This window comes from Blennius ocellaris (assembly GCF_963422515.1).
Source record: "Blennius ocellaris genome assembly, chromosome: 7".
Taxonomy (NCBI): Eukaryota; Metazoa; Chordata; class Actinopteri; order Blenniiformes; family Blenniidae; genus Blennius; species Blennius ocellaris.
The window spans coordinates 14,813,900-14,831,964 of record NC_137656.1 but is presented as its reverse complement, the minus strand read 5'-3'; the positions used below and the strand labels follow the sequence as shown (position 1 = coordinate 14,831,964).

Below are 18,065 nucleotides of genomic sequence, written 5' to 3'. Positions count from 1 at the left end.
CTTCCAAAAAGTTCGAATCTTATTAAGTATATTTAACTGATTTCAGGTCAAAGAAATCCTCACAAGCCATATCAAACACGAACATCTAATGAGACAATTACAGATTGTATCTTAAAATTCACTGAATCTTTACTGGCAATATTCCTTTAAATTACACACTGGACATGTGCATAAAGTAATGGATTACATCTCCCTTCAGGAGGAATTTCAATATAATATATACAAGCATGCAGGTTCTCATTTCTTCGCGAGTTGTTTCAATAGTCTGTGTTGTTGTGAGCATGTTGTGGTTCGTAATGAATGACATTCTTATTCCATCTAACTAATTTAACTGCCTTGATTCAGCCACAAGAACATGGTGGACAAAAAAGTCTTAAAGACCTGTGTTGTTGTTGGGAATGCTTTAAATCTCAATTCAGTGAGGTTTTTCAGTTGAAATGTTTAGTATGGTTTCACGTCTTTACTTAGTGCAAAGAGAAATGCATCCACAAACTGCAGTTGCGTTGTTAGAATCTCTGTTTTCTAAGGCCTTCGTCAGACCTTTGAACTAAAAAGGAAAAACAACGTTTTTGGATCTCACTTCAGTTTGTTTTCACTTAAAAAGGCAATCCTCGACCAAAACATGTAAACAAAATATATTTTGGGCAGATGTTCTGAAAAAAACGTAATGGCTTCCACAACAATGCTGTGGCTTTGTGGGGTTACTGTAGTGATATTTTTACCAGCTGAGAACTCACCAAGAGCTTTTGAAATGTGCAACGGAGTCAAATCAGCAGCAGGAATTCATCTTTTGCGTATGTCTGTGAATAAGATGTGTGGTGAGGAGACAGATGGTTTGTTTCATCATTTTACTTTACGTACGTGCAGTCGGTGTTCACAAATAAACCAAATAATTCCAGACTTGGTTTGAAACTGTGAAATTCTTCTTGTAAAAAAATTATGATGATCTGCTTCCTCACTGAAACCTCAGTCAACACGGATCAGTCATGACATTATCAATACCTACCTATTATTGTGTAGCACCGTGTTGAGCTGCTGAAACCTCCCCGACCTGTTGAGTGATGGCCTCCTCTCTGAAGACATGCTGTGATGTCGGGCTCCAAAACATTGCCAGGAGCTGCTTTAGATCCTCCTTGTGACTTTGTATCAGTGGCCAATGGCCACCAATAGCAATGTTGACAGATGTTTATCCTTCCTTGGACCACTTTTAATGAATACTGAGCATTTCAGAGTTGGACAAGCTCCGAGCTGCCGTTTTGGTGACCGTCTGAGTCATCGAGCTGTCACGTTTGGTCAGACTGACTCCAATAGTTACAGTTGTCAGTTTTCCCTGTTTTTAACACATGAGGGGATCATGTTCACTCTCTTCCCAATATATTCCACCCACTGACAGATGCCAAGACGGAGAGATCCAGCTGTCTATCCAGCCTATTTATATTTTTATCCAACTTAAGGCCGCTGCAGCTGACCTCAGCTGACTGGGTCAAAGCAGGGTACACAGTCAACAGGTTTCCAGTAAAATATATGGAAAACACAGAGAGACAGACACACACTTACATTCACACAAATGGATAATCCACACCCACTGATCAGCCTCAAAGACATGTAGGTGGAGAGTTGGAGGAAGCCAGAGGACACAGAAAAAATATCCAACCTCTACCCAGAAAGCCGCTCTCGACCAACCTGGTCTAAACAACACATCCGAGCCATTTCAGTGCTCAAACGCTCCATCGTGATTCAGATAATAAGAGACACTTTTTTTATTCAGTTGCCGTTGCCGTGTGTCAATTAATATGGCTTATTGGTGCATTTTGCAGGTTTGTTTGAATTGGGATCAAAGATGCCAAACCCAAAGCATACAGACAGTTTTTCTTCTTATGGAGTTCAGGGTTTTATGTAAGGGCCACAAACAAATTCAGCCCATGTTCCAGGGAGTGTTATTGTAACTATACATGTATGCTATGAAGATAAATAATAATCACAAATTCATTTTAAAGAACAAACTGTGTGTCTGGTAATTAACTTTAAGAAAATTACTCATCTTTACCCTAAAAGGATTTAAGCAATGCATTGTTGATATCGGATTCATAAGTGACTCATTGGCTTTCCTCTCCTTCTCACTACTTTTAAAAATTGGCTCACTTAACGTACAGACCAGGGGCCTCATTTATAAACGTTGCGTACGCACAAAAGAATGCGTACGCCACTCTCTACGCAAACCGTGGGATTTATAAAAAGAGAACTTGACGGGAAAATGTGCGGTCCTCCACGCCAACTCTGACCCATGCGTACGCACATAACTGGGGGAAGGAGAAACTGCGCCACCGATGGCAGAAGAAAGAAACGGGAGAAACTGTGTGAAACCGATCGTGTAAAATAAATAGTTATATGACCTCTCATATATGGACAGTTTATTTGCAAGAAGTGGATAGTAAAAAATAAAATTTCTACAATGAATAAACAAACATACTCCCTGGAGTGCACACGGGAAACATATGATTAAGACAATAGTAAGACAACAGTAGGGTAAATTATGTTTACACTGATATGAATGCAGTGTAACATCCTATATCATATAGCCCATATAGCAGTGTTGGGCGCAGACTGGAGGCCGGCGCTGTACGTGATGGGTGGCTTCTAGGTACGGAGAATTCATGTGGAAATCCTGAGACTTGCAATTTTGTAGGAGTGTTTAACCCGTTCACCGACCTTGCAGGCGACAGTGGAGACCCCCTCAAGCGGTGGCTGCTCACCCCTTTTCCTAACCCACAAGGCGCAGAGGAGAGGACCTAGAATCTGCGCCACAGCCAGGCGCGCAGTATTGTGGAGCGCACCATCGGGCTCCTGAAGGGCAGGCGGCGGTGTCCCCAGGGCCGCCCCTGGCCAAGTGGGGGCCCTAAGCAGGATTTTATTTTGGGGCCCCCCTTCCAATAACATAATAATACTAATAATACTAATAATACTAATAATAATACTACTACTACTACTAATAATAATAATAATAACAATACATTTAATTACTCACGAATCAAATGAACAGCCTCTATCAACAGTGGAACAAGAACTTTATAGATCAAAAGTGGAACAATCTTTTTTATTTCAACAACATCCCACCTTCAAGTGAAGCACGAGCCTCTTCTTGTTTGGACTGTTTCTTTCTTTTGCTAGCTCCTGAATCGTATTGACGTTTGGAAGCTGTCTCTCTCTCTCTCTCTCTCTCTCTCTCTCTCTCTCTCTCTCTCTCTCTCTCCGGCCTCGGGCTGACTTGGTGGCGGTGTTCTACGCGCCTCTCGGCAAAATGCAGCGCATCCTTTGCGCATTTGCAGAGAATGCTGATACTTTATTGATCCCGAGGGAAATTCAATTCACTTGCGCAAAATGGGGCCCCCATGGATCGCGGGGCCCGACGCACAGCGCGTGTTCTGCGTGTAGGGAGGGGCGGGCCTGGGTGTCCCCCTCCACCTCCGTCACCACTCCACTCAGGAGGGATTCCCCGATGACCCCCGCCAGTGTTTCCTCCAGTGGGGTGAGCTCCGGAGGGCCCGTTCCCCCGCCCGGGGCACAGACGCTCTGCCTGTGTGACGCCAGGCGCTTTTTTGTGTCTACTTTGATGTCGGACCACTTTTTTTCACCTCAGCCACACTCCGACCTTCTGAGGCCACAGCATTGACACCATCCGCCACATGCTGCCACTCTAGAGCCTTTTTGGCGTTGGTGACCCCAACACTGTGTCCACCAAATAATATCGCCTTCCTCTTCTCCACCTCCCCGACGAGAACTTCCACCTCACACTGGGTCAAATTGCGTTTCTTGGCTTTTCTTTCTGCTTTCGGCATGCTGTCAGTCGTGAATCAATATTCATGAGAGGCGTTTCTCTGAATATTTATAGGCAAATATGGGCGTGGTATGACCCGACAGGTGCGCCACATTTAGAGTGGATTGTGATTTATAAAGGGAAATCGGCGTAGGACGTGCGTGCGCACTGTTTTATAAATCAGGATATTTTTGTGCGTACGCACTTTCTGTGTTTCGTGCGTACGCCAATTTTGACGTCAATCCTACGCACAGTTTTATAAATGAGGCCCCAGGACACATGTGGCTCTCAGGCCTCCAGTTGACCAGTTGACCAGTTGACCAAGTCTGCAGTAGCTAAACTGGCCAAATTATTGTAGTAGCCTTTCGTTGATGCTGTGTACTCTTTGGAGTATAAGTTTAACCCAGGCTGCACTATAAATAGGGAACAGTTTGGTTTTTGTGTGCCTCTTTGTAACCCCCCCCCCCCCCCCCCCCCCCCAAACTCCTACTGTCTTTTACTTTTCTTCCTTTTTTTTTTCTGGATCTCTGGTGTTTTGCATTGGCATGTGTTTGAGAGTGTGATTGTGCAAGCTGTACCTTGATAGGGGCCAAGCATTAGTTCTGGCAGGGTGGTTCTCACATAAGACCTTTACTATGCATGCTCACACAAACCGACACAAACACACATGGACACACACTCACTTACACAGAGCGAGCCAGGGCTTCACAGCTTGTTATTCTTGATGCAGCTGGAAGCCTGAGGACTGCTCTGTTTCAGGCTGGCTGGCTGAACTTGGGCCCTGGACTGGTTTGCTTTCAGTTGAAGGCTCAGTGGCCAGCGACTGGAGCATTATCAGTGTCATTCTGTCTGTTCTACTCCAGTGCACAAGTCAGACCATATGAGGCTTATGTAAAGTCCAGCTTGTGTCGGAGGCAGTCATACTCCGAAATCTGCAGATTTTAAGTCACATTTATTTGAATGAAAGCAAAGCTAAGAAAACTAAAGGATTTTTCAAATTTTTTACTTTTATAAGAAAAGAAAAATATGTCAGAAAATATTACTTTGAATACATAAAACATTCATATGACCACAACATTTGTAAGTATCAAGAGTAGAATGATAACGGTGCCTTTAACATGGTTTGTTATGAAAGCAAATATGCTCGCACATTTTTTACGACGCAGTGCATTTAAGCTGTATATACACGTGTAACTTGCTGCTTAAGTACAGTCGTCACCTTTCACGTGGTGTTTCCACACACCCTCTGGCTGGCCCCTCTGACTGCGTTCGGTAATGTCTGTCTGCAGTTGATCTCCGCTCCCCACTTGGAATCCACACCAGGAAAACAGTGTGATCTGTGTGCAATCAGGTCGCTGCTAATCAGCTGTGCATCTGCCCCTGCCCGGTCCCCTGCGTATGGTTCAGTTATCTGCGCAGTGTCATAGAGAAGCCAGAGCTGTTATATCAGGTCCAGACTCCCCAGACGTTCACGCTGACCGCTCTCCAAACAGTCACGGACAGAGACAATCACAGTTTTCTCTTTGTTATTCATTCCACCAAGTCAGCTTGAGCTCACTCTGTTTTGTCTTTCTGTTTTCAGTAATTTCAGGATAAGGTGAGGTACTCTTTATTAGTCAGACAGTGGGGAAATTTGCAGTGTTACTGCAGCAAAGAAAAGGGAGAGAAAGCACTCAATTATACTCAGTGGAAAACTATACTCATAAGTGCAGCATATTTGAAAAAGCAGTGAATTTACATTGACATCCACTATTGTGCAAAACTTCTGAACTGGATTGGGAAGCTGCACAAGTGCTTTCAAAAAGAACACCTTGACATTTGCTTCAAAACTTGGTTGCAAATTGCAACGTGAACTTGCAGGAAATAAGTCTCTATTTAGTCTGATCACCCTTTGCCTTTCATGTGACATGATTTCTTCTGCAGGTTTTAAGGAACCTGCAGAAAGGTTGTTTTAAAATATCTTGGTGCACCAAACACAGATCCTGTGGAGGTAGATTGTTTTAGAACCTCCTGTCTCTTCACATGAACACAGACAGACTTGTGTTGAAAACGGGGCTGTGGGGACCGCACCATCACCTCCAACACCCCATTTTGTTCCACTGAAGGTAGTTCCTCATGGAAAGAAAACTTCACTCCCGCCAAGTAAATTTCTGTTCATACTACATGGTGAGCATTGCACCTGTTCAAACAATGTACAATGTAATCTTAGCCATTAAATAATTGATTGTGTTGCTTTTCATTTCAATGCATTGAGCAAAATGTGAAAAACTTGAGACATCTATGAAAAATAAAACATGTTTTTTCCTTCACACAAGTGAAAACAGTTTCCTTCCCTCACATTTTGCTTCAAAATCCAGTTTGTCATCAGTGCTAATTGTAATACTCGGACACAACATGCACTTCAGTAATACTATGATTGCTGGTTTCAGTCCATTATTGGATTCCGTTCTGAATATCTACGCAAGGCTGGAGACATAACACTTCTTAGAATAGCAGTCTACAGATACTGACGAGTCATGGTTCATACACAGTTCACCAACACCCGACGAATCCTGTGTCACAAAGATGATGACCACTTTAACTTTAACCCACTGTTCAGTTGCAGCTTGTAGATGAAACCTTGAAACAGAAACACGACCTCTCGTTCTCAGTAAACCCAGTGTGAATGCAAACAATCCACTTTGCAAATTTTACTCAAACCTGTTTGAGCCAATGCATTCATTTAAAGCAGCTTTCTTCTGTTTTATTGCTGCAGTTTATTGACAATGTTTACCCTCTTATTTTACTCATGTCACATTGTGTTTTTGTTTACTTGTCTTTTAGATTATATATATCTATAACTACTTTTAACGCCAATCAATTGCATCACAAATAATTATCACTTCACAGTTGATGCTATAGTGCAGGAGCAAAACAAAGATATGCAAAGTCCTTCATTGCTTCTATTTTAGCCTTTGAACACAAACCAAACAAACAACATTTTATAATTTTATTCTTTTGTTTGGTATTCATACATATGCTTTTTAAAGTTTATTATTTATTTAATAATTGATTGGTTTTCTGGTTGGTGTTTGTTTGTATGCATTTTAAAAAGGTGCAAGTTTCTAAAAAACATTTGGGATTAAAACAAGTGGTCGGTCCGCTTCAACGGACAGTCATAGAGGTATCGGCGTGGGTTACCGTATTTGTCAAATTGATGAGTCGCTTATACTATCTTTATTTGTTGAGGTTGTAAATGCACGCCATGGTTAAGCAGTTCTCTCTTGGTATTTCTCCTCGTGTTTATGCTGTTGTTTGATTTTTTTTCCTCCTCTGTCCTGCAGGACCATCCGTCCAGAGCATGTTGTTCGGTCGGTATACAAGGCAACGGGATGCACCGACAACCCCAATCACCATGTGATTTACCTGGAGCATGTGGTCGTACGGATCACCATTACTCACCCTCGCCGCGGAGACCTTTCAATCAACCTGACATCTCCCTCAGGGACCAAGTCTCAGCTGCTCGCCAACAGGTACAGAACTGAGGGAAGTTATCAGTGAATATCTCAGAGCTGAATATTGTTTGTTGACCATGTACACACAATTCACAATTCATGTCAAGTCACAAACAACAATTATACACCGTATAATGTGCAGTGAAATGTATTAAGTACCTGTTCCACACCAAAGCAAAAACAAGTTTTTATGGGCTTGATAGAATAGATTTAAAAATCTAAAATAATGAAAATAGAACACAAATAGCACACTATGATATTAATAATAATTCATATTAAAATTAACAAAAATCAGGCACACGAAAGACAAAAGATAGATAAATATGGGAAGGCCAGTGTTGAATAATGCAAATAAATAGTTTATGTATACATGTTCAGCAAGCAATGTGTGTTTATTGGAGGAAAGGTTTTTCTTTAAGGTCCTTTAAATTAATTACATGTAAACTAACTGTTCTTGTATTACATTTTCTTTCCAGTCTCTTTAGCTCTTTAGTCAGAGGTGAGACTTTAATAAAAGTAATGTTTTTCTAGTTAGTTCATTATTTTGTTTACCAAAATATGACTTCCTGCTATATCACCTGCATGGAGCTTTTTCAGCTCATGCCATTTGTTTTGCGTGACCAACCTCAGCCCTCGATAAGATAAAAGCCCCAAAATGAAAAGTCTCAGACAAAAGAATTTTCACGTGTTTTGAAGCTCGATACCTTCATTAGCTGGATTGGAAAGATGCGCAGAAAATAGCTGTTATCATGGAGGTTATCAGCCGTTGACCTGCTGAATGGCAACGAGCTTTAAATGTAAATTAATGTCTACATGGATGAATATATGGATACCCAGCAGCAGCCACATATTTTGTTCAGTAGAGTAATTTTGATCGAGTGTCCAGCCGTTGTGAGGCAACCTTTCGCCATCCATTCATCAAACAGCTGTTTAATTTTTCTGACTGATCATTATAGGTTTATCTTGCATGTCTGTGTGTGTGTGTGTGTGTGTGCGTGTGTGTACGCGTGTGTGTGTTTTATTGATGCACAGGTTGTTTGATCACTCCATGGAGGGCTTTAAGAACTGGGAGTTTATGACCACCCACTGCTGGGGGGAGAAGGCAGCAGGCGACTGGGTCCTAGAGATCTACGACTCTCCCTCTCAACTTCGCAGTCAGAAAGTTCCTGGTATGATATTCATTTATTTTTATTATCAAACATTGATCACTTTATTTGAATTTATAGAGATGGTCAAATAGAGAAAACACAGAAACACACACATGTAGCATTGGACTTGGTGACCTCGTCTGTAATTACCCACTAATTTAGAGTCTTAAATGGAGAGCAGCATTTTATGACAAGCTTCTACGTCAGCTCCTGCAATTCCTTGCTGCTTTCTTTTAGGTATCATTAAAACGCCTCACATGATCCTCTGCTTGTAAGACCTGAAAATACCACCATTTGGTTACACCCCCAAAACAACAACAACAACAACAAAAAAGCCCCCAATGTAATCATGTCAAGCTACAAAACATAAAACAGATTTTTTTTTTAATGGTTTAGGTGTCAAATCCTGATCAGGCCGCGGTGAATTTTCTGTCTGCGTGAGATTACTTTTAAATACGTTTCTGTTCTCTCAGGGAAGTTGAAGGAGTGGTCGTTGGTGCTCTACGGCACATCTGTCCACCCGTACTCGCCTCCACACAAAGATTCTCGTGAAGTTGACCCTGTGGTGCCTATTGACGAGGAGTTCACCGAGGAGTACAATGGTGAGTGACGAATTCAGGCAGGCAGGTTAGGTACAGTATCAACATTGCAAAAGAAGACGAGTTTTTGTGACAGTGTGTTTTTTTTTCTAGCTCTGTCACTGTTGCAGTGTGGGTATTATGATACATGGTTTATTGGCACCTATTAACTGTTGTCTTCAACTAAAATGACTTTCCTTTTAATATACTACTCATTTTTTTATTTTTATTTATGTACGCATTCCTTTTATTTGCTCTTTTTTAATGTATTTCCTAATCTATTGTGAAGTGGCTTAAACTGTATACAGCAGCTTGAAAGGTGTTACAAATAAAGCTTGTTTTCAAGTTGTTTACTTTCTGTGACGCTTTCAGACTGCAGTAGCACCAGTCCTTTATGGCTGCGCAGCTCAAGTGATTCACTCCGTTTTTGTCTCCAGGCCCCTGTGACTCTGAGTGCAACGAGAATGGCTGTGAGGGTCCCGGACCGCACCACTGCATCAACTGCCTTCACTACTTCCTCAAGTTTAAGAACAACACCAGGTCAGACCGCTTCACAGCATCATCTTCATTAAGACTGTGTGCTTTTTGTCCTGCTGAGTTTTGTATTCAAAGATAGACATCAAATTGACACTGACTTGTAAAGGTGAGATGTTACTCAGCGATATGAGACAAACAGAAAGTGAAACAAGAAAAAAGAAGCTTTTATTATGGAGATATTTGATCAGTGAATAAATTAACTCGTTTCAGTTCCATCTTAGCCTATTGATAACAAATGTGTGACATGAACAAAACCGACCTTTTCAATTTAGTGGAATTGTTTCTAAATACTCACAGCATATATATGTGTGTGTGTGGGTGTGTGTGTGTTTTGTGAGCACTAATAGAGCTTTTTCTGCTTTTTTGCATTCAAGAAAGAAATTAGAAGTTTGTTAGTTGAGCATTGTTCGCAGTAAAGTCTCTTGAAGTCCATTGAGAAGACAGATCAATATTAGCTGGGTGTATTTCAAAGAGGCAGTTTCAAACAGTGAATGTGTTGCCATGTCAAATCTTCAATACGTGAATTTATTCTGCTGTGGGCAAAATTTGACTTATTTAAATGCATCAGACGTTTGTTTTTTCAGACCATGATGCAGGATTGACTTTGATAATCAACCCAGAAGCAGAAATGTACCATAGTGGCTTTGTCCTTGTGAAACGGCATGAGTCGCTCCATCCTGCGAGTTAATGACAGGCGATCTGGTTTGTTGAATCAGGTTTGCAAACTTGAAGCCTTCAGAGTTTAATGTGATTACAATTTGTCAAATCGTAAAGTGTGCTGCGTGTAGAAAAAGTCTCATCAGACTCCAGTCCAGATACACTTTCCCATCAGTCACAGTGTGTCGCCTGTCTGCCTGTCTCGTCACTGTGTCGGCTGTCCGACTGTAAATTTGGGCATTTGTGTGCGTCTATGTGTGCCCTTAGGATCCCATTATGATCAAAGCTTGTGATAATTGCCTTTGTGTCTGCTTGTCTCTGCACTATTAAAAGGCAGAGTGTTGCAGGTGCAAGAGAAGGTGCAGGATTAGGGTGCTGCCTTGTGATTAACCCGCTTTAAAGGTGGGCTGCCCTTTTCTGCCACCACAGGGAGCAATTGATGAACGGACGTGGTGGTGCTTAATGTTGAAATAATTACATAGCTACCTATGCGTTTGATGGTGTACGCTCACTGAAATGTGTGCCTTTGGGACTTTGCTGGTTGCTTTGGTTTTCTGTCTGTGTTTGATTTTTGGGCTTCTCAGGCTGTCAGTCCGGCAATAATGGTAACAAAGAGGAGTCAATATATAATCTGAAGTTAGGCTGTGTAAGGTATGAGATAACTTTAACCTAAGTTTAATTACTTCTTACTTTTTTTTTACAGCTTTTACCACCACTTTGTGATTACTAAATAGCAGAAAATTGGTGTGTGTGTGTGTGTGTGTGTGTGTGTGTGTGTGTGTGTGTGTGTGTGTGTGTGTGTGTGTGTGTGTGTGTGTGTGTGTGTGTGTGTGTGTGTGTGTGTGTGTGTGTGTGTGTGTGTGTGTGTGTGTGTGTGTGTGTGTGTGTGTGTGTGTGTGTGTGTGTGTGTGTGTGAGAACTGAAGGGGTGTAGAAGAGCAGTAAAGTTATCTGGCAGATGTTGACCTGCCACATGCACACATCTGTACCTCCTCATTTTGTCTCAATACATTGTTGGAAATTGTTACAACAAAAAGACGATTAAACTATTTGAAAACACATTTTATATTTTCATACATATGTTTTACATATTGAGCCTGTTCACGCTGTATTTTTTAAAATATACAGATCATGAAGCATGGAGGTCGATTTTGTCGTTATTGTGAAATTGTTTTAAGCAGAAAACCCTTAAGACCAATTACAACCTGAACTATTCAATAAATACAGGATGAATAAAATCTAATTTTGCTTTCCACTTTTAGTTTTTTTCTTTTTTTTTCTTTTTTTAACCTGGTGTCTATATTTCTCTGCCTTCTGTCATCTCTCTGCAGGATGTGTGTGTCAGAGTGTCCCAGTGGGTTTTTCCGTGACGATAGGAAGCGCTGCAAGAAGTGCTCGTCTTTGTGCGAGACCTGCGTCGGCAGCCGCAGTGACCAGTGCACTACATGCAGGACTGGTTTCCACCTGAATGAGGGCTCCAACACGTGTGTCGCCAACTGTGCCGACGGCTTCTACCTCGATAACGGTGCGCCTCCTACATTTGCCAGTACACATACTCTCAGAATTTAGGACATGTGAAGTTTGTGCCCTTTCTCCAACTTTATAATCTTCCTCAGGGTTTTTTTTTTGTTTCTTTGTTTTTTTACCATGTAGAAAACAGCTATCGTAATTAAACTTAAAAGTACCCATTCTCCCAATAGTAGATAAAGACTAGTGCATTTCCACCCAGAGTCACTGATTGCTTTGATTGGCCTAGCAAGCCAATTGTTACTTTGCCAAATGTATTGGTCACATTATTGAGCCGCCAAGCTCCTAAAATCAGAGTGGAGAAGGTTGGTCAGAAATGAGAAACAAATTGGAGAAACATCTGTCCCCCACCTGCATCACAAATTGTCGCCATTGAAAATGCTTAAATTCACTTTGTCCTCCATCTCCTCACTTGTTTATTTATGCTCTTGCTGAATCGAACGTGACAGAAAATTCTGTGCCAATCTTTTTTTCTTTCTTTTATTTTTTAATCACGAAAATTAATGTAGGCTTCAAAATTGAATAATAAATGATCTTTTAGTTTTGTTTAAGATACGTTATTAGCTTTTCCCTCTCTATGACTGCTTTATAAAGACGAACAGTGCAGTTTGTGTTTATATACCATCGCACTGAATATGTGGAGTGGTTTGGCTTATGTTCACAATACATGTCAGATTGAAAGCAAAGCAGGAATGAGCGACTGAAACTATATTTATATAATTATGACGATATATTTGTGTAGCAGCCAGGATAGTATGAGTCCTGGCTGCAGATTTGATATGACCCCATCCAGGTTCAATCATAACATTTCAACAGGCCAAGGTGTTGTGGGCACTTGTTACATTTGAAATGCCAGCTGAGTTACTATTATGCTGAAATTAAACACTGAACTGCCTTTTTAAAATTTGTTATTTAGTTCTTCTATTTTATGGGTTTGACAAAGATCCAAAGAGGATGGGAGAGGCACCTCATGGAATAGATCAAAGGAGATCATCTTCTGTTGTCATGGACGTGGCTTTCGCAAAAACTGTTCGCTCAAATAGCATGACATTTCCAGAGATGATTTGTCTTGATACGAGGATGGTCACCATTAAATATTGAGAGCAATTAGGTCACAGGTCAAGGTCGAGGTCACAAAACTGTAGTTTTGTCATAACACGGCCAGTTTTAATCCAATTGATGTCAAATAAACACCAAAATGTTCCCGCTTTGATTCCCTATCCATTACCCTGGTCAGCGGTTGGGGGTCAGATGGGGTCACACAGAAATTGTAAAATGTGTGTACATCTATGTCAAATAGTGATAACATAAAGCATTTCAGACAACCATGACAAATGATGGAAGGAGAGGTGTGGTGGATCAAATAACCTTGTAATCCTTTGGTTTCCGTGATGACAAATGTGGCGTTGGCGAAGGTATGCGCTGTAGCGATTGCCCTTTCTAGTCCTTTATGCAAATCAAATGAAAATCAACATTATCTTTGACTTTCAACTCCAATGGTGGAATGTTGTTGAGGCAGCGTGCATTTTCTTTTTATGGAAATCAGTCCGTGGCCTGTCCATATCCTGTATCCACCTTATCAGATTTTCAGATTCCTACAAACCAGAAATCCTCACTTGCACTCGGCCTCCCCCTCTCAGTGCTGATCGCAATCGCTGACCTCAAATGAAAACCACAAAGGTTGTGACATACACATGCAATGAATTTCTGCAATGTGGAAGTAATGCTTTTAATTTATGGACGTAGACAATTCTTTGGCTCCCCGGGAATGACGAAATATGTTATTCACATATCTTTCTGGCAATCGTCGCTGCTGTTGAAGGCAGAAATGTCCATGTGCATCGCGTCAAAGCGTGTCATTGCTTTTCTTTTCCTTTTTGAAATATTCATCTGCATTTCCGTCCTCACTCACCAACTCCACTATCCTCTTTGTAAGCTCCACAGACCACCGCCCACCCCCTTTTCTATACCATGTTTTCAAACCCCTCTTTCCCCTTATTTGCGCCCCGCTTCAAGTAATCCTTTCCTTTTTCTTTACTTACTTGCGTTTTATTCTTTTCTGTATTCTTGGTCATTGACCCTCTTCTCTGTTCCATTTTCTATTATTCAAGTCTTCTGGTTCCTATTAGCTGATGTGTATGACTCGGTCAATCTGTGTCTTACAGATTCCAACATTTGCAGACGATGTCAGGAGAACTGCAAGAAGTGTACAGCCTCCAATATCTGCACAGAATGTAAACCTGGGATGAGGTAAACGTCTGCCATACATAACCACAAGTTGGAAACACCAATTATTTCAGTGTCCTTATATTTAATGGCTTTGGCTGTCTTGGACATAAGGATGGGACAAAGTCATTGTGTGTCAATTATTTTAACCGAAATCCACTTAAAGGTCCCATGAAATGATGCCTGAATTATATTTTATTGCTGTATATTTCTGTATTTTTGGTGTAGCCAGAACTTAGAGGTTAACAAAACAAGCCTGTAACTTCATCACTGGATTGATTCCCACCACCGATAGGTCATTGATGTGGGTCCCTCAGAAAGGCCATTACCCCTTAAGTGCTCAGGTTGTGTCTGAAATGGCATCCGATGTAAAACTTGCGCCAAAACAAACAGGCAGATCACACAATCTACAGGATGTTACCTCAAAACACACACTGTGAGTGAAGCAGTGAAGAAAAAAAATATAAAGTGAAAAGACCAAATAAGATTGCGGTGAATGTAGTCTTTTTATTAATGTAAACAGATTACAAGGTATATTAACAATTAGTCCCGAGACACAAGATCCTGTTGATTTGTATTGACCCTAACAGTGAAATCCTGTTGCTGCCGACAGGATTTTCCATGTTCACTTCTTATAACCAGAACATTTATAGCCCGTATGGTATCTAGAAAGTATTGGAATAGAGCTTCACCAGGACTGTGTCAGCACAACACTGCAGTCACAGAAAAGCCGGACACAAGTTTGCAACATTCATCTTCCAAAACACACAATAACATTAAGGAATTGGTAGATTGTGAAGGTTGATGTTATCTTTTAAAGAAGACAACTGCACAGCCATAATTTAAAAATAAATCAAGTGAATCTTGACATTTTTAAGCTGTATTGAGGTAAGAAAATCAGCAGGGAATTCTGAATATAATTCTTGTTTTTGCATCGGTTGGACTTAAATGTTAGTGTTGTTTTTTAGGGAAAGGATAATAAACATTTTGTTTCAAATCCACTTTTATGCTGCAGGAATACAGTGCTGCTAATTTAGACCAGCACATTGCAATACACTGCGGTTTCCGTTCACAGCGTGAAACAGTGGTTTTCCCAACTGTTTTTCTCTCAAAACCCAATTTGGGTAAGCTGAGATTCACCCAGTGACCCAGGCCCATTAAAACCCACATACACTCGTGTCATGTGGAGACCCACAAGAAGCTGATCTGTTTTTGGGTTGTAATCGTCACTCTGAAGAACCTCTGATCTTAACCACGCAGACATGTTCCAGTTCATTGTTTGGCCACTTCCACAGCAGCCTCCTCAAACCATCCCAGCTACGCTTGACCCGACAGAGTACAGGGTGTTTTAAAGTGCTGGATTCCTGATGGGTCATGAAGGAAACGCTTGTGAAGTGTTTAAAAACATATTGTGGTCTTGAACCCAACTTTTAAGTATTCAGTGTAGCCGGAGGTGGGGGACACTTGTAGGCCATAATTTCCTTTGAAGCGGTGTGATCACAGTAACACATATACACACGCGCCAGTTCGGAACCGGGGAGGAAGAGCAGATCAGGCGAGAACGTTTCTGGGAAACTTGAGCAAATACAGACCAGCTGTTTTTCAGCTCAACGCGGAGAGCTCACAAACCTGTCCTCAGTGTGACTTCACAAAGCCGACTTTAGAAACCTGTTTCCTGACTGTGACCTCCACATCTGGAAATCTCAAAATGACTGGTGTTGTGTGACGGTCAAAAAAACAAATATATGCAATTGTGCTATAAAAGATGGTAATACTCCTGTGTGCTCATCGTGTGAACTCAAGGTGGTAAAGCACACTCGGACCATAACCCTCCTGCTTTCCATTGTTCACATTCACGCAGTCACACACTGCAGCTGCTATGCTTAACCTCTTAGAGAAATTTGGAGGTTAATATCCAGTTCAAGCACTTAAAAAAAAAAAGAAGTTTAAATGTGTATTTTGTATCTCTTTATTTTTCAGTCTTCAGGGAAACAAGTGCCAGATGACCTGTGATGCAGGGACGTATTACAACGGCCACAGAAGGACCTGTGAGCCCTGCTATCGAGCCTGTGCCACATGTGCAGGTAGGAACTCGCATAGTGTTTGAGAAAGAACTGGCAGCCCACAGCTTAATGCCACTACTTGATTTGAAGTCATAATGGACATTTAAAGGTCGCTTTTTACTCATCTAGCGGTTGCTCAAGCTGTTAACAAGATTCCTGAAGCATGTGTTGATGTGTTTTTCAGGCACAGGTATAGAGGCCTGCACAAAGTGTGCAGACGGTTACTTGCTGGAGGACTGGCGGTGTGTGTTGACATGCAGCGCTGGATACTACCTGTCAGAGCAGACCTCAGACAATGGGCAGGTGCAGAGGTCCTGTAAGAAGTGAGTCAGTATGTCTGCCAACACGTCTACACCACAGTAACAGGAGAAAAACAACTTTCCCACCCACAGACAAGCAAGGAAAATGCACCTTGCTTGAGTCGGTTTTCTCTATACATTGAACAGTCCTGGCAAAGAGAATCCAAGCAGAAAACAGTGTGAATTAATAGTTGAAACGGGAAACCAGTGCATGTAATTTTCCACACTTTTATGAGTCACGAGTAACAAACCGACCTCCTGCTACTGTCCCAAAGTTGTGTGCCGTTCTCCCCCATTGCTGTTGCCTCACTCTTCGCTATTGTTAACCTGGATGAGGAGAAAAGTGACGGAAAGAACATGTAAACACTCTCTTATTCCTGTGCTTGATGACAGTTTGATGACTAGTTTGTCTCCGCTCACACCCACAGTCAAACTCCTCCACAGACCCAGACATCGCGTCTGCTTTTCTTATCGTTTCTCATGATGCATTTGGCTTCCTGGTATTTTTCTCTCCCACTTTGAATTATTTATCGCTCACTTGACCCTTTACCGTACTCAATTCCTTCATCCTCTCTCAGCTCCCACTTCATCTTAGAACCTCACAGCAGATAATTTCCCATAAATATTTAGCTTCATTGTCACTCTACCTGGATTTGGATTGTGGTAGCAGTTTTTATGTTGTCTCTCAGTGGCCACTCTACTCTCAAGTCCACACTTTAGATGCTTGAGATCAATATTACTTGGCTATTTCTTTATGTTTTTGACTATTCAATGGGTTGTCTCATACTGTTTTTCAAAGCTTTAGTTTGCACGCACACACATTTTTTTAAGAGCTAAAAGTAATGTAAATTCAAGAAACTAAACTTCAGTGTAAAATCATGAGTTTATTTACTAGAAATTCAAGTTAAGTGAGATAAATCTTAATTAACATACGTTTAATTATAGGTTAGCAAAGTGAAATGATGCACAGACTGCTGTGTAACCAGTTATGACCACATTTGACAGGTGTGACCATAGCTGCTACGAGTGTTTGGGTCCTGGAGAGAGAAACTGCAGCAGCTGTGTCAGTGGCTACAATCTGGAGGCCGGAACCTGCGTGGTCAGCACCATCTGCAAAGATGGTGAGTTGTCAGCTTTCTTCCATCTCTCAGACAGTCTTCATGCACATGTATTTTACTATTGTTGTGTAGCAGTAATGCATGCCAATAACATCTGTTATAAAGTACCTTATGTATTGTTTTGGAAAGCGTCAACATAGTAAAGAAAACCTGTTTAAAATGGGAAGAAAAAGAAGTGTGGTCCTAACTATGCGAGCTAATCAAAGCCCTCAGGGGTCCAAATTTACATATCGTCTTTCTCTCAAACTCTTGGACTGTTTCACATCTCGAGCTAAAAGAATTCTCTTATGTTTCCCACGGGGTGAGAACACAAATGCAAAAGGTGGCTTTATTAAGGAAAGCAAAGAATTCACTTGTGGCCTTTTTTTTTTTTTTTTTTTTAAACAACATTTTGAGCTTTGTACTAACACCTTGTTGTAGCTTCAAAGCAGGAAGGCAGCCTGTCCTTGCTTTTGGCATTTCCTGCTCTTTATCTCGGTCTTATTCATGTTCAACGCATTATTAATATAAAGTCTCTTTGGGATTTCACACTCACACACTCTTGTCCTGTTGTTCCATCGTTAACTCACCCCTCTCCCAAGTTTCGCTTCTCTATCATGCTGAAA

At 41.3% G+C, this 18,065-nt stretch overlaps 1 protein-coding gene across 2 annotated transcripts in view; it reads left to right on the top strand.

The window, feature by feature from the left end:
• The window catches only part of pcsk5b (proprotein convertase subtilisin/kexin type 5b), a 57,952-nt gene that overhangs the window by 36,572 nt on the left and 3,315 nt on the right, over window positions 1–18,065 (top strand). For both annotated transcript variants that reach the window (XM_080499585.1, XM_080499584.1), the window contains exons 12-20: window positions 7,138–7,326; window positions 8,341–8,477; window positions 8,930–9,058; window positions 9,472–9,574; window positions 11,559–11,752; window positions 13,920–14,004; window positions 15,961–16,064; window positions 16,228–16,366; window positions 17,348–17,463. In XM_080499585.1, the coding sequence (XP_080355711.1) occupies window positions 7,138–7,326; window positions 8,341–8,477; window positions 8,930–9,058; window positions 9,472–9,574; window positions 11,559–11,752; window positions 13,920–14,004; window positions 15,961–16,064; window positions 16,228–16,366; window positions 17,348–17,463 (1,196 nt within the window). The remainder of the gene's footprint in view (window positions 1–7,137; window positions 7,327–8,340; window positions 8,478–8,929; window positions 9,059–9,471; window positions 9,575–11,558; window positions 11,753–13,919; window positions 14,005–15,960; window positions 16,065–16,227; window positions 16,367–17,347; window positions 17,464–18,065) is intronic.